A 22833-nucleotide genomic window follows, 5' to 3' on the forward strand; every position below is an offset into this window, starting at 1 on the left:
GGGGCAGAGAGCTTAGCATGGCTAATGGGCTGTGTGCAAGTCAGGATACAAAGAGCAGCTTGGGCAGGGGTGTCTGATTGGGTGGGATCTATCTTTTCATGGCATTTGTAAAACTTCCTTTTCCCTCAGAGTTTGCCCTCACTCAGCCTGAATTCATGGTCCAGTGGAGTACAAAAGCAAAATCAAACAAACGAAAAATCGAGAAAGTATCTCTTAATGTTTCAAGGGAGTTTGTACTTTTCTGGGGGACTGTGTTCTGAGCTGGTTTCAGCTGTCCGCGGCCACGGACTGCAGGTGGGAGGGGCCTGCTTCCTGCCTGTCTTCCCATCGCCCACGCCCACCTCTCCTCCCTTTCTGAAACAACTGCACTTTGGAGGAGATGAGGCTCCTCCGGCGGTTAGGAGCCATTTCCTCCATGTCTCCTGTCTTCTCCGCCTTTACCTTTGCCTTCCTCCTCACCCAGCTTCTTCACCTCTTTCTCTTCTCATCCCTTGAATGGCCCTGATCGCTAGAGTTCTCTGTCTGCCCATGCTCACGGCACCGCAGACTCCCCCAGCCTCATGCCGCCGGCAGGAAGAACAGTGTTCTAGTTCGGGCAGCTGCACTTGGACTGGGTGACTATCTAAATGGAGGACTGGCAAATCTTCAAAGGCAGGAGAGAAACTAAAAACAGAGTAGTTGCATTTGGGGGGTCTACTCTTTCATGTGAAGTTCTGCTCTTCCGTGTTCACTGGCTAACCCGGTACAGTGTGCATGTTATGTACATGTGTGTTCACATGCAGATGGAGTGGGAGAACTCAAGGTATAACGTGCTTCTCTCTAAAAGGAGTTCATCTGACTCCCAAAGCTGTTACCTTATCCCCCTTATCAGCTTCATAAAAATCCTTCCCCCTCGGCATGGGAGGATGGCTCAGTGGGCAGTGTTTGCCATGCAAGTCTGTGGACCTGTTTGGATCCCCAAAGCCCACATGAAGTCAGAGGTGGTGGCACGTGTCTGTAACCCCAGAATTCCTACACTGAAATGGGAGGCAGGGGCAGGAGAGTCCCCAGAAGCTTGGCGGCCAGTCAGTCTAGAGTTAGTGTCAACAAGAGATCTTGTTTCTAACAAGGTGGGAGGCAAAGGCTGGCACCTGAGGTTGTCCTCTGACTTCCACGCGTGCTCTGTGGCATGCACACTCACTCTCTCTCTCTCTCACACACACACACACATAGATAGATAGAGAGAGACAGAGACAGAGAGGAGAAACAGAGACACAGAGAGAGGAGAGACAGAGACAGAGAGAGATTTAGAAAAATCCTCCCCTCCCCTGCAGAGAGTAAGAAAGATGCCCAGCAGGGGTTGGCACAGCTGCTGCAGGGGTGCGGGTGAGTAGGTGGAGGAGATATTTAGAAAGTGGCAGCTCTGAGGTGACTATGAGGGCTGAAAATTCTGTTTCTCTTGCCACAGTGAGGTGGGGAATTTCAGATAGGTTTGGAAGAGATGGACATGGGAAGGCTTTGCAAGGAGACACTTTGAGGAAAGGTGTGAAAACTCTTTCTGCAGCACTCGACTTCTCAGTAATTAAAAAATAGTAATTGCTTTTCAGGAGAGCTACTTGAGTTGTGTCTCTGTTCTTGCTCAAACTAGCTACTTTTGCAGACAGCAGTTCACTTTAAAATTTAAAATACAGAAGAAGAAGAGGAGGAGGAGGAGGCCAGGGTCAACTTGAGGTGGTCAATTAGCTACTGGGGTGTGATGGACCCTGACTACTCATGGCCTTCCTGCCTGACACTGTCTCCACTGCACCAGCACTGCTCTCCCTGCACCAGCACTGCTCTCCCTGCACCAGCACTGCTCTCCCTGCACCAGCACTGCTCTCCCTGCACCAGCACTGCTCCCACTGCACCAGCACTGCTCCCACTGCACCAGCACTGCTCCCACTGCCCTAGCACTACTCTCCCTGCACCAGCACTGCTCCCACTGCACCAACACTGCTCCAAACTGTGCCAACACTGCCCCTACTGCACCATCACTGCTCCCACCGTGTCAGCACTGCCCTCACTGTGCCAGACTGCCCCCACTGCACCAGCACTGCTCCCCCTGTGCCATCACTGCTCCCACTGTGTCAGCACTGCCCCCACTGCACCAGCACTGTCCCCACTGCACCAGTACTGCTCCCCCTGCCCCAGCACTGCTCTCCCTGCACCAGCACTGCTCTCCCTGCCCCAGCACTGTTCCCACTGCCCCAGCACTGCTCCCAATGCACCAGCACTGTTCTCACTGCACCAGCACTGCTCTTATTGCACCAGCACTGCACCACTGTACCAGCACTGTTCCCACTGCACCAGCACTGCACCACTGCACCAGCACTGTTCCCACTGCACCAGCACTGTTCCCACTGCACCAGCACTGTTCCCACTGCACCAGCACTGCTAGTGTTTCCATCTTCATTTCAGGGTTTTGCAGATGGATAACTGGACGGCACCCCAGGCACTGTCTTTGGACACCTTTGGAGAGAGTTGTGGACCAAGGCTGGTCTGAACCAGAAATACACCCTCATTTTGTCCCATTTTGACCTACAAATATGATAGTCTTGGGTCTAATTAGCATTGATTAATTATTTCATTCTTTCCCCCACCTCTCCTCTGCTTCCTCCAGCCCCCCCCCCCCCGTTTCTTTTTTCTCTCAGATAGGGAGGTCAACCTTGGTACCCATCAGTGGATGCCCTTGAACCTCTGATCCTCCAGCCTTCACCACCCAAGTGCTGGCTTATACCACCACATCTGGCTCAGGAGATGCTGGAATGAGAACTCTGACTTTCTACATTTACCCAAGGACTCAACTGACTGAGCTACATCCTTAGTTCCCAACACGTTAATTTCTTGGTGTCTTAAAAACATTCACTGCACGGTTAATGAATGAATGGATTGTTTTTTGTCACACATACAGAACTGCATACTTTGGTGGCAAGCACCTTACAAGGATTTTCTTTCATGTTTCTCTTGCCATGAGACTCTTCATAGTACCCCATGGGATGTTCCATCACAACCTGCTTAATAGGGCTTGACAGCTGAGTTTTTGTTCTTAAACAGTTCTGTAACCCCCCTCATTAAAGCCTGTGTGTATGGTGTTATGTCTCTTAAATTGATGGCTGTGACTCATGGGGCTGAGATGACCTGATTAATTTTCAACCTCTACTGAATTCAAACTCTCTTCACCTTTGTTTCCTTGGCTTCCAAAGTCATTGAGGTGAGAGACAGCATGCGCTCAGCGTGTCACAAAAATGCAACTTCTTAATTTACGAAGACTCTTTCTTGCTGTGCGACTGGGCAGGTCTAAGATACTTCTGCTTTGTGGGTGTAAGGTCACCGGCCTGGAATTCTCTAAGTAGACTCGGTGGGCCTAGGATAGCCCCAGGGATCCTCCAGGATTGTGATGCTCACCATGCTCACTGTTTGAAAATGAGTTCGGCAATGCAAGCTCAAGTCCTCACCCCTGTGAGGTAAGCACTGGCAGAGCCATCTCCTCAGGCTAAGAACTGTTTGAATACCAGGTGTGGCCAACTGCCCTGCTTTGATCGTTGGTCTTTGGTGAAGCAATTTGTATTTGTTTCTTGTCCTCTTGTTTCTGAAGTCTAGATCTCTCAAGTTAGCATCAAATAAGCTCCTTCCAGCGGTGTAAAAGATGGAGCCATTCCATCCGTGCAAGGGCCACGTTGTCAAGCAAGAAAAACTCAGGCTGTAAATGAGTCATTTTTGAAATGAGAGCTACAGATTCCTTAGGATTTTCAGTTAGTATTTGACCCTCCCACAAGCCCAGGCCTGTAACCTCAGTACCTGGCAGAGAGAGGCAGAAGGACCAGAAGTTCAAGGTTGTCCTCTGTCACACAGTGAGTTCAAGGCTTGTCTGGGCAACAAGAGACCCTGTCTCACAGACAAACAAACAAGCCCTGGGTGCGCCCAGCATTGAGGTTTGCATCTCGGCCATAGAGGAGATGAGGACGGGAGTGTAAATCCGGTTGTCAGTGCACAATCACCCTCTCTAAGAACATGGGGCAGCTCCACATGGCTGAGCTGGACAGAAATTGTTTTCCTTGTATATGCACGCATGGCTGCACACTCACCCACACACCAGCCATTTATCCAATTAGGCCATGGCGTTTTACATGGGTCTAGGCCGGGCGTCTGGTCCCTGTGACAGGCTAGGGAGAGAGTCATCACAGCTGAGTGACAGCTACTTGAGCTGTGCCTGCTGTTTTCCGTATTAACGGGGCCTCCGTACCTTGGGGAGGTGCTGTATGATGCCTATTGTGATTCATTATCAAATTAATCTCTTCCAAATGGCTGCACACCACATCACACACACACACACACACACCACACCCATGGTGGAACTTTATAGAGGGACACTGACAGTGAGCTGGGGTTATAACGGGCCAATGGGAATTGACGCTGTACACTCCCGTTCTGGTTCTAGACGCTTGATAGCAGGGCCGTGAGGCCCTTAGCATAAACAAATTGTTCCTTTTCTCCCTGGGTGGGAAATTTGGTGAAAGTAATTCTCTCTGGTTTTGCTTTGTTTTGGTTGACGTAGGATCCCATATCACAGCTCAAGGCCTGCCTGTCATAGCCCAGGCTGACCTCCGACTTGCTAGGAAGACAAACTTCTGGTTGTAAAGTTTAGAGACCAGCGGCTACTCAGACCACCCTGCCTCGGTAGGAGGCTCTCCCCACCACAGGTGTGGCAGGCGTCCTGCTGAGATGTTACCAGTCTCTCTCTAACAGATGACAGGAGCCAGGGTTCCTCACCCTGGGGAGTGAGTTTCCCTTCTCCAACTATCCCCCTCCCTTCTCCTACTGGGAATGTGGGGAATCCTGCTTCAGGCTTGTGCCTTAAAATCTCCTCCTCTTCAGAGAGCTGTGAGAGACTCCCAACTTCTGCTGCATGGGCTGTGATGGTTCTCTTCAGTGCTCCTGCCATGGTGTCTGTCTCTGCTGCTGGGACCTGAACTTCCCTCAGAGGCCCCTAGGTGTTGTCTCTCTGTCTGTCTGTTCACAGCATAAACTCCATACCGTCAATGGCCTTAGTGCCCTCTTAAACAACACTGGTCCCCAAACCTCTCACTGACTCTTTTTCTCCTGCTTCCTGAAGGTTGGGATTCTAACTGAGTCTAGAGCACGGCTCCCCAGCTATACCGAGCTTGGGATGTAACTCAGGGCTGCATTCTAGCTCTGCCTGTTCTGTTTAGATGTGAAAATACTTTCAGATGCATTAGCTATTGAGAGAGGTGTGACCCCTGCTGGACTCGAAACCCTTAGCTTTGTCAGCCTGGAGCCCCAGGAGGGGCCAGGCCATTATCTATCTCTCCTGCTGGCTCCTTTTTGTGTGAGAGACCTTTGTCTCCTAAAATGAAAACCTTGGCCTTAGAGAGGCATTCTGTTTGTGGGGAAGGAGTCCTGCCAGGCTGTTTGCAAAAGGTTCGGATTCTTACTGCCACTTCTTGGTGACTCTTTTATGTCGGAGCTTATTTTGTGGGCTAAAATTAGGCCTATGTGAGCCGGAGCCCTTATATCCCAGGCCCAGCTTTCTCCGGAAGACGGCTACAACGGGCTCTGTTGGTGCTGGTGCGTCTGCTTTCCTGATTTAGGGGTTACTAAGAAACACCGCAGTAAAGGTTTCCTGATGACTATAATCACTCTGTAGAATTTCCTGGTCAGGTCACAGTCTAGGGGTCGTTTTTAGCATCTTTCTTCTTAAAATTCTCCATCAGTTTTTAAAATCCTCATATCCTTTCTAGTCCGTCGTTTTCTCCCTGGCCCACCCACTAGCTGGCTAGGAATACCCTTTTCTTTTCTCATTTTTGAACGCGTGTGTGTGAGTGCACATGCACCATGCCATGTGGAGATCAGAGGACAACACTGGGCATCTGACCTCTTTCCACATTGTTTAAGACAGGGTCTCTGTAATGTTTGCTGCTATGAAAGCCAGGCCAGTTGGCCTTCGGCCTTCTGGCAATTCACCTGTCTCTGCCTCCCATCTCTGTGTAGGCCCTGGAATTACAGATACACTATTCAGAATCATAGGCTTAAGAGTCCCGAGACAAACGAGTACTTTACCCATTGAGCCATTCAGCAAGCCTATGACATCCCCTTTTCTTCAGGAGCTAGCTCTCAGTCACTGTGGCCTGATCACACAACAGGGTCACCCAATGCTTTCAGCTTATTGTGCCTGGGAGGTCCCACTTTCTCCACTGGCTTTTGCATCTTTGTGGGCTTCTTGGACACAGGTATCCCTTGGATCCTTCTGTGTCAGGTTAGTGGGATGGAGAGAGAAGCCTCAAACGTAACATGAAAGGAAAAATGGCAGACGAAGACTGGAAACCCAGACCAGGGGCTGTATATAGGAGACAGAGCATGAGCGAAGAAAGCCCATATCCCCAAGATGTGGGGGAAGGTAGGTGCTGTGTAGACGATACAAGCAGACTTGAGGCTCTTGTGGTCAAGTGTCATCAGAGCTCTTCGCTTCTCTCTGCTCTCCAGCCCACTCCCACGTGTGAGAGTGTTTCTCACAACAGGACACAAGAACCTGGAAAGCTCAGCAGACGCTTCCTGGACTCAGATCCACACCTGTAACTGCCCTCGTGTTTTCCCCCTGGAGAAAAATCCCACACCCCAGTCTCACTCCTGTGTGGATGAATCTCAGAGTCCCCGTGGCGTGGTGCTTCTCCTGGACTCAGGAAGACATGTCTTTCCCAAGTGTGACGTATTATTTTGGGGTGGGTGTGGGCAGGCTGAACTCAAACTCACCATGTGTCAAGTATCATGACCACTGTGCACCAGTGCACCCAGTGTATGTAGTGATGGGGACTGAGCCCAGGGCTCTTTGTATGCTGGGCAAGCCCTCTGCCAACTGGAGCACATCCCAGCTCTGAATCACATCTTGACTTTCATTTTCTCATTTATCTGTTATCCATCCATCCATCCATCCATCCATCCATCCATCCATCCATCCATTCATCATTCTGTATTCAGTAGTAAAGACAACACAGGTCTCTGAACACTGCATTGCTCTTCAGACCCCCAGGACCTGAGATTGGTCTCATCTGCTCAGAGCAAAGTACCCCACACTCAGCACTATCGCTAATTCTTTATTGGTGGGCAGTATCCTGTGCCTTGTAAGACATTTGTCAGGAGATCTGGTCTGTACCAGATGCCAGTGGTAACCTCACCTTCCCACTGTGACAACCACCACAGTATGGAACTTTGCCTGGAAATAGGCCCCGTGTAGGAATGTTGTTTCTACTTCCAGATACACATGATGCGGCACTTTCTAGGATTTTCGGATTTAACATATACTTCAGATTGGACTGTGGAAAGAGTCTCTTCATGTGGTCTGGTTGCTGGGTCACACACACACACACACACACACACACACACACCACACAATGGGACTCTGTTCTGGAGAGAAGTGACTAGTGTTCTCTAGCCTCGTGCTTCTGCCATTCTCTGTGTGTGTGATGGTGAGGATGTCCCGGGAAGACTGAGGCTCTGTTTCCTCAGGCCATCTGAATACCTCCTTAATTGTCTCTCAGGCTGCGTGAGCACGAAGGAAACACAGACTGCTCCAGTGACGACAGACAGGATGCAGAAAGTCTCTTGGCCTTCTCTGGAGTCATCACTGGGGGCCTGAACGGCTCAGGCATGTCACCACCACTGATGTGGCGCTGCTGCACTTGTGACTAATCTTGTGGTTCTCAGAAGTGACGCAGACAAGCAGCACCTAAATGCCATATTAAAGCTCCTCCGGCATGGCAATCGTCTTTATTAGTTTTCTAATCTAAAGAATATTGGCTTTTTGTTGCTCAGTTTTCCTCTCAAAGGCCACGATGGGAAATTCATTTCAGATCATGGCACAGTTAGGATCTATAATAAGCAGAAGGTCTTCTGAGCTCTGCTGGCCCAGCCTGGAACAGTGGGCATCCTAGGGAGGATACATGGCTAAGAGTCAAGGTAGGGGTTTAGGGTTTTGATTTCAACATGTTAATAATGGCATCTCTGTCACGTGTCTTCCTCTGCTGAACCTCACTTTTTTTGGTCTGGTTTCCTGTTACTTAAAGAGTTTGGGCTAGGACCCGAGGACATAGCTGAGTCAGTAGAGGGCTTGCAGTACAAGCAGAAGGGCTTGAGTTTGGTCCCCAGCACACACATTAAAAGTTGGAAACGTGAAATTCGAGGGTTGGGGAGGTAGAGACAGACAGATCCCTGGTGTTCCCTGGCTAGTTAGCCTAGCAGAGTTGGTGAGCTCCAAGGTTAGTGTATAGCCGGTCAGAAAACCTGGGAGCTAGCATCCTGAGGAAGAAATCCAAGGTTGACCCTGGCCACCATGCAAACACATGTGCACGTGGCAGCCCACGAGGCTCCACCCCCCCACACACACACAAAGAGGGTGCACTGGAGCTAGCAGACCTCCCCTAAGAACTCTTCCAGGTTTAAGTGAAGAATGTGCAACTTTAATTAAAGTGATAATGAATTGGGCATTTGAATATGTAGATAGAGTGGGGCTAGTGTTTTCTAGAAAGAATGGATCGAGGAAGGTATTTAAAATTTGCAGGACATCTGGCCTGTATTAGGTGCTAGTTGTAAACTTCCCTCCCCGCTGTGATGACCATCAAAGTATGGGACTTTACCTGGGCACAGGCTCCCATCTGAGTAATGTTGTCTTCTACTTTTTTGTACAAGTGGTGTGCCTTTCTCTAGGCTGAGCCCTTTCCCCTTTCAGATTTAACATATACTTCAGGTAGACCGTGGAAACATTTGTATTTATTCCACCAGTGAAATGTCTAAACATCAGATGTAATTGGTGTTACCATGGAGACTCTGTATTCCCAGGACTGAGCCCTGTCGTGCTCCATCCCTGGCAGGTTCCTTCTGATGGGGAGCAACTTCCGCAGAAGCTGTGAGCATCTGAAGGCTTGGGACGGGGCAACTGTGTGTGCTTCTCTCTGGGAATCTGCAGACCTGGGCGGGAGTTCTTCCCATGCTGTGTGACTTGGGACAGGTTGTCTCTGAGCTCTAGTCTTTGGATTGTGAAGAGGTAGCTAGCAGCAGACTTGAGATTGCTTGTCAACTTCAGAAAAGCTTCTTTGCAAGACTTGCTGTTAATTTGTGGAATTTGGCTATCAAACACTTGTTTACACTGAGGAGTGCATTTGTATTCTTTTTCTGAGACAGGGTCTCATATAACTTTCAAACTCGCCATGTATCTGAGGATGTCCTGGGACGTTTCATCATTCCGCTTTGGTCTCCAGCTTGCTGAGGTTATGGGCATGTCCATCACGCTGGATTAGTGGCACTGGGACTCTGCACCAGGGAAGGGCTCTACCAACTGAGCAGCATTCCACGGCTCCAGAGAGTAAACTGTAAATGATCACGGCTCCCTGTGCCTAAACCACACACCGAATGCTCTGTGCTGAGCCCTTGGGGAGCCTAGAGTTCTGGGACATTCTAGGAGGAAGGTATCTATGCAAAGAACTGGGAGTAAGATTGCTGGGCACTGAGTCTAGTAAGCCCCTGGTAGACAGCACTTGGCACAGCCTACTCCAATGTACGGTGGAAGGAAGCTTGTGTGGTGTTACCCAGTGGAAAGGCACTGGAACTGGCAATTGGTTTTTTTCTAAACTTAGTTCTGTCAGCTTTTCTCTCTGTGTGTCTCTCTCTCATTCTCTCTGTGTCTCTGTGTCTCCGTCTCTGTCTCTGTCTCTCTCTCTCTCTCACACACACACACACACATCCTTTTCTGCAACAAATGTCTGTCATGATTATAGCTCTGAATCAAGTCATGGGAGCCGCATTGTGTCAGTCAACAAACACGGGCGTGCTCAGGGGGACCCGTGACGTAGTGGACTATCTACCTTTCCTGGTCTTTGATAACATACTTGACAAGGACAACTTAGTGGAGGAAGAGTTGTTCTGGATCGCAGTTCAAGGGGATCACGTCCTTACTCAGGGAAGGCATGGCAGCTGCAGTGGGTAGCTGGGCGCCTTGCATCAACACTCAGCAAATGCTTGTCACAGACATTTTGTCCACTACTATGTCTTTGATTACAAAAACAAATAAACGCGAGTGAGAGAGTGACATTTAGGCAGGTGACACCACTATGGCCTTTGTCCCATTGCTTGTATCTCGGTGTCTGTACTGTTTAGTTTTAACTGTCAACTCGACACAACGTAGAATCACTCGGAAAGAGAGTTCCAATGTTGAGGCGTTATCTAGATCAGGTTTGGCCTGTGGGCGTGTCTGTGGGGGATTGTCTTCATTGCTAACTAAGGTGGGAAGACTCACTCAAATACAGTTGACCCTGTTTCCTGGGCTGCGTTCTAAACAATCCAAGAATGAAGCCGGGCAGCTGAGCATGAGCAGCGGGCGGCATAGCTGCCTTGGTTTCTCTCTGCCTTCCACTGTGAGTGGGATTGGCTTCTTGTTTTGTCATTTTTCTCATACAAGGGCTTACATAACCTATCATGGCTCCAAACACTATGTCGCTACGAAGGGCTTTGGCCTGCCTCTGTCTTTGGAGTGTTGGGGTAGTAGGCTTACATCACCATGCACTACTGTGCACAGTGTCTGTGGTGCTAAGGCTTGAACCCAGGGCTTATTGGATCAATTTCCAGCACCACCCAAAAAGGACAGAAATCAAAGTATTTTTATTATCTCTGGATTATGAAAAAAAAAACACTACTCCTTATTGTTATCCGCTTTTTGGAGAATCAACATAGATTAATTTTTTGATTTATAGTTCAATACCACTGGGACATTGTTTCCATAGAATACACAACTCTCCATCTATAAACACCCATCAGAGTTCAGTCCGGCTGTTTGACTCTGGGTAAACGTGGCATGGTGATATCATACAGTGTGGGCAATTTTGCTTTGCAGGCTTGGGACTTCCATATCTGTTCCTGCTCAAGTCTCCTCTTGTTTTTTGTTGGTCATTTGATAGGTTTAATATTGTCCCTCCTTCTCCTCTTCCTTCCTCCTTCTTCTCTCCCCCCCTCTGAGATGTGTGTGTGTGTGTGTGTGTGTGACAGAGTCTCTCACTCAAACTGAAGCCTGTTGTTTGGCTAGACTGGTTGCCCAGTAAGCTCCTGGAACCCCCCCCCCCCCATTTCAGCCACCACAGCAATTAGGGTCATGGACACACATCAGGGGTGAGGGGTCTGGCATAGCGAGACGTTCCCCATGGAGCCTCGCCCCAGCACTTATTCTCCTTACTGTTGTATCTCCTCACTTCAGATTGTACACCAGACATATGCATTGTTGACTTGGAAACACAACTCAAGGTTTCTTTTCCTTTATTCCAGTTTCTACTTTGGGTTGCCCATTAAAGCTCACACTCAAGATTACTGAACACTGACAATACTCTATTGAAACAGAACAGGGCTGGAACACAAAAACAAAACAAAACAAAACAAAAACCATCAGCTAACACATTTCCAAAGAAACCCAGTTACATTTGTTGAGAGAGTTACCTTATTCTGGTATGAATCTTGAGCTCAGTTTTATTTTCTTGAGCTAGGATATTAAGGTTATGTAATCACCTGCTTCAGATAGGATGGCAGCCTTTGAAAAAGAGATCACAGGGGCTGGGGAGATAGCTCAGTGGTTAAGAGCGCTTGCCGTGAGGACCTGGGCTTGATACCTGTCACTACATTGTGGTTCACTGCTGTTTGTAACTCCAGTTGCAGAGGGAGCTGATGGCCCCTCTGGGCACTCCACACATGTAGTGCACAGATATACATGCAGGCAAAATACCCATACACAAAATAAGGTCTTTGTTTTGTTTTTGACCTAGGCTATCTCTATATAGTCTTGACTGTCTTAAAACTCTATGTAGACCAGTCTGGCTTAGAACTCACAGAGATTGGCATGATTCTGCCTCCCAAGTACTGGGATTAAAGACATGTCACCACATGCAGCCATAAAATAAAAAAAAAAAGCAAAAAAAAGATTGAGTCAGTTCTGAGGGGAGACTTGAGACTTTTATATACTACAGACTATTCCCTGATAGTGTATCTACCCAGTGATTCTCCAGGACCACGATATTCCTAAAAACACCCTCCCTCCTCTTCCACTTTCTCCCCAACCCTCTTTTTCCTTGCTCGCTCTTTCTGCCCCTCTTCATTTTTCATAATTAGGAAGAAAAGTGGTTTTGATTTTGAAAATGAAGAAACATGATATTTTGGGACCTTCACTATTGGAAAATTTCTGACTCTCAGTTTTGTGGATATTAACAGATAATGGGTTTATCAGGTGCTCTAAATGTCATCTTCACAGGCTTTTTTTGTACTGAATTGGCTTCTTCTGATGAGTTATAGCAACCCATAGCAACCAGATTTGCAACAACCCTGTCCAGGAGCAAGGTTCCTGTGTCTACCAAGGACACATATCTGCCAGTGCACACAGAAGACCCTCATATGGGGAGGGGGAGCCTCCCTTCAGTCTTGCACCCCCAGGTTTTGGAGGCAATCAGCATTCCTAGTTTCCTGTGTAGCTTCTATGACATTTTATCTGCATATATGAACTCATTCTCTGCACACGCAAGCTTTAATAACCGCTCATCCAGTTGCTTTTTGTTTTAGCTTTACAGATCTGTGATCTCAAGAACTCAAGGACACAGTGTGAATACATGTTACTTTGCTAATGCACTCCCTTATTCTCGAATGCTCCAGTGGTGATGTTTTCATTGATGAAACATGGGTGGCGATCAGAAGACATTTTCAAGAGTCAGTTTTCTCTCTCTACTGGATGTTCCAGGGATTGAACCCATGGCTTGCTGGATCTCTTTGTTTGTTTTTTAAGATATGATCTCTCCATAGGGCTCAAGCTAGCCTAGAACTATAAAGTTCAGGCTGGCCCTAAACTCAGAGTCTTCCTGCTATGGGCTACCAAGTGCTGGGATTCCTGGGGAAAATCACCATATCTAATTCGAAGGAGAGAAGGTCTGCGCCGTTGAGCCACGCTCTCAGTCCACACAGATTTGTCTGAGGTGTGCTGTCAGCTTTCAGCTTCTTCTTCTAGTTCATCTGGCCTTTGATATATTTGGCAGACAACTTTTGTGAGATGGGCTTTGCTGTGGGATGGTCTTTTTGTACGTGTGAATTCTGTTGCTCTCCTTGGGTGATAAATAGTGTCACTTTGACCTATGGCAAGGCAGGATAGAGCCAGATGGGAAATCCAAGCAGAGTTTTAGGGAAAAGGGCTGAGGCTGAGAGACTCCAGCAACTGCCCAAGAAGCAACATGGCAGCAGACCAGTAAAGCCAAGGCTATGTGGCAATACTTAGATGAATGTAAATGGGTTAATTTAAATGTAAGAGCTAGTTAGTAATAAGGTTGAATCATTGGCCAAAATTTCTAATTAATATTAAGCCTATTAGTGATTATTTAGGAATGGCTTCGAGACAGGGCAGGACAGAGGAAAGCCTCTGTTAACAGGGCTTCTTGGGTTTCTTTGTCCTTTGGATTCTTTCTCTAGATTTCCACATTTCTTATTACTTTGGCATGTTTTCTGTGGGAGAGTAGAAGGGAGGAGAGAGAGAGAGAAAAAAAAAAGCTATGCTCCTCCATGTTTAACTATTATTCCCCGAGCGGCAGTGTTAATGATCCTCTAAGGACTTTGGTGCAGATCAGATGAGTAAATACTTTTTCAGCACCATCTCTTGGCCAGGTCTTTAAGGCCAGTTCAGTATGCTCCTCTTCTTTACAATACAGTCATTCTGTGTAATGTTCTGTTGGGGCCAGCAGGACGACTCAGTGGGTAATGGCGTCTGATGCCAGGAGAGATGACCTGAGTTCGAGTCTCAAGGCCCACATGGTAGAAGGAGAGAATGACTCTCGCCGGCTGTCTGTGACCTCCACTGACATACACACAAAGTAAATAGATAAAATAGATTTTCAAAATGTGTGATAGCAGCTTTATATCAGAGAGGTTCAATGTATAGCATAGCGCCAACAGTGCCAGGCCAAGGAAGCAACCTCGGCAGGCAACATTCATGCCGTCTAGTTTTAGTGCTGAGAGCTTTAGCTTTTAGTTTTGGGGAGAGGCCAGGCAGGGAAAACAAACACTCCTTTGGGTAACCAACACTAGTTTAGCTGTTGCTCATTAGTGTGGTTTCTTCCCTGTGACCCTTTAATACCCTCTGTGATATTTACATCTCTCCTGTGTGAGGGAAATTCTGTTCCAGGATTTGGAACACTTTAACAAGAAATATTACATACTAAACATGTGTGGTAACAGCCTAGTCCTGATCCTGGACCATGGAAGCCTCCAGCCATACACAATGTGTGAATGACGTACACAGCGTGTGAATGACGTACACAGCGTGTGAATGACGTACACAGCGTGTGCATGACATACACAGCGTGTGAATGACGTACACAGCGTGTGAATGACGTACACAGCGTGTGCATGACGTACACAGCGTGTGAATGAGTAGGTGTATAACTAGGTGGTTACTCTTTTCATTGCTGTGGTCCAGCTTCGGACAAAAGTGACTTAAGGAAGGGAGAAAGGGAGGGAGGGCTTACTGGGGCTTGCAGTTTGAGGGATTTATCATGGTGGGAAGTCATCCCAGCAGGACCATGTGGCCGCTAGTCACATAGAAGCTATAATCAGGAAACAGAGATGAATGCTGTCGTCAGCTCCCTTTCCCCCTTTTACTCAGGCCAGGACCCCAGCCCATGGGATGCTGCTGCCCACAGTTAGGGTGGGTCTTTTCATGTTGTTAGCCTTATTTAGATGCTCCTTCACAGGCACCCCCAGAGACTTGCCATCTAGGTGATTCTAAATCTTGTCAAGTTGGCGGTCTTAACCATCACAGGGGGCACCAATCGGAGAGGATGTAGCACACATTCATGCATCAGTGGCCTGGATACTGTGCTAGGATGCCTCTGGATAAAGAACTGCAGGGAAGCGGGAGTGGAGATGGAGGTGATTGGGTTGCAATATGAGATAGCAAAGCTAGAACAGGCCTGTGAGGGGAACTTGAAGCAAAGGCCCAAAAATGATGGGTCAGTTAGTCAGATCCCTGGGGTAGTTGCTGTGGGCAGAAGAGCAAGGCTGGGATAAAGCGGCAGGGACCCTGTGTGCCTGGAGAAGAGTGGGCAGGTCCGGCCTGTTCAGGAGGACATCAGAATATGAGGATGGGGTGAGCTGTGTAGAGCAATCTGGCTGTGTGCTGCAAATGGTTTGCAGAAAGAAGAGGCACCTGCTGCTTAGGCAGCATCTCGGCCGCTGTTTCTTTTGAGACACCTGAATGGGATGGACCTCTCATAACAGTGGGACATAAGATGCTATCAAATGACCCAGCAGCTTAAGGGGGTGCATTCAGCGACCTCTTCAACCTTATTCTCTTGTGTATGTTCACGTTTATGTACGTGTGGTAAATGTGTGTATGTCTGTGTGCTTATGTGTGTTGGTGAGTGTGGATATACATGTGTGCGTGTGTGTGTGGAGATCAGAAGTCAATCTCAGATGTCACTTCTCAGGTACCATTCCCATTGTTTCTTGAGACAGGGTCTCTCACTAGCCTGGAGCTTGTCAAATAGGCCAGGCTGGCTGACCAGTGAGCCCCGAGGGTTCACTGATCTTCCCCTCTCCAATGCTGGGATTGCAAGAATACAGCACGTACCAGAGGTACATACCACATCTTTTTATAGAGTGGACTTTGGGCATTGAACATAGGTCCTCTTGTTCTTGTTTCAAGCATTTTTATCAACTGATCCATCTCCCCAGCTCTACACAATGTTGACTTATTCTTTTTCCTTTGAGAATTTCATACAGCATATTTTGATCATATTCTTAAAAATGTGTTAAGCAGTTTTCCTCTTTCCCCTGAAGTAAGAATCCTATCGCTAATTTTACTGTAGCTGATAATCTTATTTAGAGAATGGAAACCAGTAGAGATTCTGTTGGAGTGAGTTAAAACATAGAAAAACCACCATTTCTTTTTAACCCACTCTTGGCCCCAGCTCTTTGATTCCCAGGTTCCAGTGAGCAAGAGCGGAGAGCCTGCCTCTGATGGTGGGTGGTGGAGAAGTGGCTCTCCAGGGTGGGCTTGTTCCCCAGCTGTGGGGGAGGTGTTTGCTAGGCATCTGAATGATAGAAACAGTCTAATTAAACTGGGATTGATTTATTAACAGAGTTCTGCTGCTCACATAATTTAACAACTCCGAGGTGTTGCGGGGCCTGGGGTATTGCTAAAGAGTGCTAAGGCTCAAGATAATTATTGCCTGACTTTGGAGAGAATGACAGATGGGTCCTCATTGTTTCTGTAAATCTCGCTGGCAATTGAAGAAGGAGTCTTTGTTGGGTGTTGTGCAGGGCGTCTTGCTGTTGGTCCTTGGCATGCCTTGCTGGCACGTTCTCTTCCGCTTTCCAAGGCCCTTTGTCTCTGCTTTGCAGACCCTCCCTCCAAGGCCCTGCTTACTCAGCTGCAGGTCTGCCTTTGGCATGGCCGTAACAATGGATCTCCTGGGTCTGGTTCGTTTTCCAGCTGCCTTTCTGTTTGAATTTATTTCTAGCCAACATGTTTTTTCGGTCTGGTTTGACTTAGTTAAAAACAAAAAAACAAAAAACTGGTCTTTTAATCAGGCCTGTACAAATATTTATTTAAGACTTACATTGTGTGCCTGCTTCTGGGTGTAGTTGTTAGTGAGTCCCTGCCCATAGATGACAGTCTGCCTTAGGACAGGCAAACTCTGGGAGGCTGGAGGTCTGTAGGGCAAGGAGCGATGTTCTGCTAGCGTTCTGTTGCCTGGCTTATGTGGCCCACAGCCACACTCCTGGGAACTCTGGACTATTAGCAACCTGCTCATGTAGACCATGGGACCCAGAAACCTACAAGTAATTATGGATAACATAACCATGTACTTTCCTGTTAGCCCCAAGCACTCGCGAGCAGGGTTTTCTGTTTCTAGAGATGTGTTTGAACTCTCCTGCTAGCTCATTTTAGACCTTTGCTCATCTTTATAGGATACTTTCCCCCCAAATAAAATATGTAATCTAATTTGAATGGTTACTTATGATAGCTATAGGAAACACAGAAAAGTAGAGGAAAAAAACCCTCAAATATTCCTGTCCTTCAGAGGTTGGCAACTATTATCATTTGAGAGACCAGTAACAGACAAAGAAGTGACACCCAAGTCCACCCTGGTGAAAAACGAATTGGTGGGGGTTACTTCAGAGAACATTCATGACTCGAAGGCAACTACATCCCTCAAGTCTGCCCCAGCGTAGGGGATGGCTCAGAAAAGTGGCATCTTAGAGTTCTGATTCCCTTCAGCTCTATGGCCCGACCTTGCTAAGAGCTGTCCTCATAGAGAGCCCTGCTTCACAGCTGCTTGCATGGGCTTTCAGGGTGCATGTGGCTGAGGCTGACATGGCTCCTACCTTACAGGCAGCATCTTGGCCCTATGGTGACTCTGGGCTGTGCTTGCCCATGCGTGCATAGAGTGCTTTGGAGTTCTCTCTGCCTCCATCCGTCACCCTGGTACAGGCCCGTTCTCCAGACACAACTCATTCCTGCATGAGTGAGGTTGGAAATGCCTCAATGAAAAGCCTTCAGTTTGGTGGTTGCGAAGATGGCTCCAGGTTGTCAAGTGCTGACTCTCCAAGCGAGAGGAACTAAACTTGATCCCCAGAACTTCAAGAAGAGAGTTGGGTTACTGTACTCTTAGTGTTGGGGAGACAGATACAGGAAGACCCCTGGGACTTGCTGGCCAGCCATCCTAGCCTCTTTGGCAAGTTTCAGACCAATGAGAGACCTTGTCTTGTAAAACGAGGTGGGCCTGGTGGCAGCAGTGGCATTCACCTTTAATCCCAGAACTCATGAGGAAGAAGCACGCAGATCTCTGAGTTCAAGGGCAGCCTGGTCTATAGAGTGAGATCTAAGACAGCCAGGGATACACAGAGAAACCTTGCCTCAAAAAACAAACAAAACAAAACCCAAAAATGGGGTGGACAGCTCTTGAAAAATAACACTGGGGTTTTACCTCCAGTCTCTACACACATACTCATGTACCTACACACACATACGTACACACATACAAGAAAAGAAAGAAATCTCCTCAGTGTGATTTTATTTACACGGAAACAGGGCTACCTAAGCCTATCTACCCTCTTCTGTTGAAGTAATTCTTATCCTGGATCCAGGATGTGCTATGATTCAGTTATGGGCCAAAGAAAATGAACTTATTACTTGACACTCTTGAAAAGTCCTCAGAGGCTACTGAGCTCTTCTATGTGGGTCTGGGGCTGATGACTGTTCACAGCTGTTTGAGAGCTGGCCATAGGGGGAAGCTGCTAGCGCAGAGAAACGTGGGCGACCCTTCAGAGGACTCTTGACTCCCCATGCAATTTTGGCTTTTTGCGTTTTGCATCTTATCAAGGAATTAGATGAAGGTGAGTCCTGAGTAAATAACACATCTCTCTGAAGGGCCCTGAGTTCACTAGGACCCCACTGGCTCACAGTGCCCTACCGCACGGAGCATGAATAATAATGATAGTCCGGATTTGCTAGTCTTTATCTGTCCACCTGGCAGGCTTAACCCACTTTCCAGTGTAGTTCTGAGAGTGAAACATGGCATTGGATGCCATGGAGTCAGAGAAAACTCCCCTTGGTGGTTATCTCCTGTGCGTGGTGTGTGTGTGTGTGTGTGCATGTGTGTGCTTGTTTGTATGCTTGTATTTGAATATACCTGTGTATATATGTAAGCAAACACAATTACATGTATCATATGTATATATATCATATATATGTATTATTTCTTTATATCTGTATATATACTATATATATATGTATATACTTGTATTATTTCTCTTTATCTGTAGGTACGTATATGTTTATCTGTCCCAAAGAGGCCAGAAGAGGGTGTCAGATTCCCTAGAGCTGGAAGTAACAGGAGACTGTGAACCACCTGACATGGGTGCTAGGAACTAAATTCTGGTCCTCTGAAAAAACAGCAAGTGGTTTTTAATCATCCCCAACCTTGTTTTTTGAAATGGTCTCTTACTGATTTACAGGCTACCAAGTAGTCTAAGCTGGTCTGAAGGCGAGCCCCAGGGGTCCACCCATCTCCTCTTCCTCAGGGCTAGGATTACAAGTGCATTAGCGTGCCTGCCTTTTGTGGCTTGGGAGCCAAGGGTCAAAGTCACGCCCTCACGTTTGCAAGGCAAGCATATACTCTACTGAGCTCTCCACCCAGCTGACGGCATTTGTTTAACTCAAATCTGAGGTGAGGCTCTTTATGTTTCTCGCTGCAATAACTTGGGCATCTACTCCTTTGAAATCTGCGGCTCTCCAAGTAAAGTCCTGGTATCACCAAAGAACTCAAGTGCAGACATTTTGAAGTCACAGTTTAACATCTGCAGTCAGGTGGCCTTCTGGGGCACACGATGTGTGTGGGGGGCTTTTAAACTGTGCCCACCTGTTGTACCACAGCCAGTTAGAGCAGATGAATTCAGAGTAGAAATACAGCCAGGCCTGATAGTGCAGGCCTGTGATCCTAGCAGCTGAGGAAGCTGAGGCAGGAGGATTTCACTGAAACCTGAAATTTAGTTCCCAGTTCTCTGCTTTCAGTTTCTGGATTTTCAAAGGCACTGAAGTCATGTGATTGACAGGTGCTTAACTTTGTTTTCCCTGAAGTTGGTCCTTGGATACTTCAGAACATGGTGGGGGAAGTGTTGTAGGTATAATTTGAAAATAATTTCTTTTTCTTCTTTTTGAATTCTTTGAATTTTTAGACATCGGTTTTTAAAATTTTATTCTCTTGGAACTTTGCCCTGGTGTTCAAAGGTTGTATGCACTGTGATGACGAACTCACAAATGAAACACATAAACCACGAGACTGTCAAATCTGAATGGTGTTTTTTTTCTTTCTAGCTGTCTCCGTCATGAGGTACAGCGCCTCTGCCTTTGGGTTTGCAGTAAGTAGCCTGAAATGTTCTCACCGTGATGAAGTTCTGCATGGTTTCCCCGAGCCATGACTCTCACCCAGTCGTGGAATAAATGGGTGCTTATGCTGAACAGATATGAAACGAGCATGGAAAGCACAAATTCAGGAAAAACAACTTCTGTGCAAATGAAAATGCAATAGAATTAAATGGCGTCAAGATGGGATAGTTCCCACGTATACATCCGGGGTGCACATGTTCTCTGAAGGAGTTGCTTGAGAGGATGTTTTGGGGGAGACTAGCCTCTCTGTGCCCTTCCAAGTTGCATGTATCCCTGACACTGGGGTGGTGCATATTGCTGGTGTAGGAAGAGACATTGGGGGTTGAAATGGATTGGGGCTGCTCACACTAGAAGTCAGTCTATCTATAGCCCTGCTAAGGGGTACTGAGCTTTGTGTCCGCCTCCTGGTGGAAATAGGTCATTTCTTCATAGCCCTTCAAGAGAGAGCCAGCACTCTAGTACAGTATAGTCTCAAGAATTGAGATGTGTGATGTCTCAAGCAAGCTCTTTCCCTCCTTGTTGACAGACATGGGGCATCCTGTTCCCGGTTGCAGACCCACATCTGCCCTTTCTTGTAAAGGCTTAATGTTTGGAGAGTGTTGCTCTGAGACTGTTACAAATTCTTTTAAGAGTTTTATGAAGGATGCAAACTGTCTGGAAAGTTACACATGCACACACTGGTACCCAGAACACAGACAACACGTGCACATACCCAGAAATAAATATACAACACATATACAGACAGCGAGATGCATATACAATATATAAACACAGTCAGACATATACAACACATACAGAGAGAGAAATAGAAACACATATAGCATAAACACACATCATCCAGAAGTAAATATGTTGAGGGAGCTGAGGGCCTGTTTTTTGTCCTGCCTGGCTCCCGCATGGTTAGCTTTATACCTGAAATAACAACACACGCATTGTATTCTTTTAAACACTGCTTGGCCCATTTCTATTCATGTGTGTAGCACCTTGAGGTGCGCTTACCAGGAAGATTTTAGCCTACATCCATCCTGGGTGGGAGCTTCATCGCGTCTGCCAGGGAGAGGGGAACATGGCGTCTGCTCCAGAGAGCAGAGCTGTCGGGTCTGAGCTCACTTCCTCTTCCTCCCAGCATTCTGTTCTGTTTACTCCACCCACCTATGTTTTAACCTATGAGGGCCAAGCAGTTTCTTTATTACTTAACCAATGAAATCAACAGATTGATATATGACACTCCCACATCATAAATACACAGCATAGATACACACATCACGTGTGTGCACACACAATATATATATATATCCTGACACACATAACATATACACACTTAGAACCCCCCTCCCCCTCTTTCATTCTCTCTAAAGCATAGAGATTTCTATACAATAGCAAACTGTTGGTAGACTTCCTGAACCTGGCTAAAACAGTTTCAACAAGAGTCAGAATTAGAATTTTTTTAACTTACTATTTTTTTAATTTACTATGTATAGGAAAATGCCAATGCCATCTTGCCTGTTGTAGTATAAACAGTTTCACGTATTTCAGAAAATTGTACCTCCCATTCCTGTATCTTGTCCCATATCTCCATAGTGCCAGGACCCTAGGGATCTGAGAACAGAGTCAATCATACAAGGACCACAGCTCTGCTACCAGGGCAGTAATGCCCAGGGCTCCACCACGGAGTTCAAAGTGGCTGCAAGACGCCTGTAGAAATATGTAAACTCCAAGATGTTTATTCAAACTCTCTGGGTCACTGTGCAGTTCCCCTGTGTGTTCATAGTTGTGCCTTGCTGACTCTGGAGAGCCACTAATGTCCTGTCTCCTTCTCTAGTTTGACGCCATCCTGGATGTGCTGTCCTCGGCCATTGTCCTCTGGCGTTACAGCAACGCAGCCGCCGTGCACTCTGCTCACAGAGAGTATATGTAAGTGGATTCTTCTTCCAGATTGGAGGAGCCTTAAATGAAAGCCTTGCCCTCAGTCTTTGTCCTGATGTTGAGAAGAGGATGCAAGTTGTCTTTGATATTAGCTAGTGCACTGTCAGTCATGTGACAGGACTTCCCTGGGATAGTTACAGGGACATGTAGCCTTTATAATTTGCTCAGTTCCCTGATCTGGAGTCTGCAGTGAATAACTTCTTGTCTGTTCTTCTATTCAGTCATTCACCTATTTGTCTGTCCATCTGTCTGTTCTTTCAACTGTACATCTGTAGTCCCATACTTCCATTTATCCATCCATCCATCCATCCATCCATCCATCCATCCATCCATCCATCCTCACATTCATGCACCTACCCACACCCTGTCCATCCATCCATCCATTCAGCTAACCACTAACCTATCTTCCATCTACTCATTTATCTTCCTTCCCTTCCTCCTCTGTCTTCTTTTCTTCTCTCCTTCCTTCCTCCCCTGCTTCCTTTCTCCCCCTTCTCTCTCCTTGGCGTCTCCATTTTCTTCCAGGGTCTCACAAATGCTAGACCAGTCCTTTATTACCAAGACGTATCTTGCAGTCAGATTTGTTTTTGTTTTGTCTGTCATATTTTCTTTAATTAATAACTCAACACAAAAACTATTAATATTAATTGATGATGATGATGATGATGATGATGTATTTTTGCAACAGGATTTCTCTGTGTAGCCCTGGCTGTCCAGGAACTCACTTTGTAGACTAGACTAGCCTCGAACTCACAGAGATTTGCCTGTCTCTGTCTCCCAAGTTCTGGGATTAAAGGCATGCACCACCACTTCTAACCTTCACAAAGTAAAGTGTTTTCATTTGTTTGTTTTGTTAAGTCTGCAGTGCCTGGTATTTCCAAGTCTCTCATCCAAGTACTAACGAGCCTGACTCAGCT

General features: G+C 47.0%; 1 protein-coding gene across 1 annotated transcript in view; it reads left to right on the top strand.

Moving 5' to 3' along the window:
• Window positions 1-22833, top strand: part of Tmem163 (transmembrane protein 163) — a 180216-nt gene that overhangs the window by 94312 nt on the left and 63071 nt on the right. Inside the window, exons 3-4 of the mRNA XM_057769873.1 lie at window positions 19919-19962; window positions 21813-21904. Of these exons, the coding sequence (XP_057625856.1) occupies window positions 19919-19962; window positions 21813-21904 (136 nt within the window). The remainder of the gene's footprint in view (window positions 1-19918; window positions 19963-21812; window positions 21905-22833) is intronic.

Source organism: Chionomys nivalis, chromosome 5, assembly GCF_950005125.1.
Source record: "Chionomys nivalis chromosome 5, mChiNiv1.1, whole genome shotgun sequence".
Lineage (NCBI taxonomy): Eukaryota > Metazoa > Chordata > Mammalia > Rodentia > Cricetidae > Chionomys > Chionomys nivalis.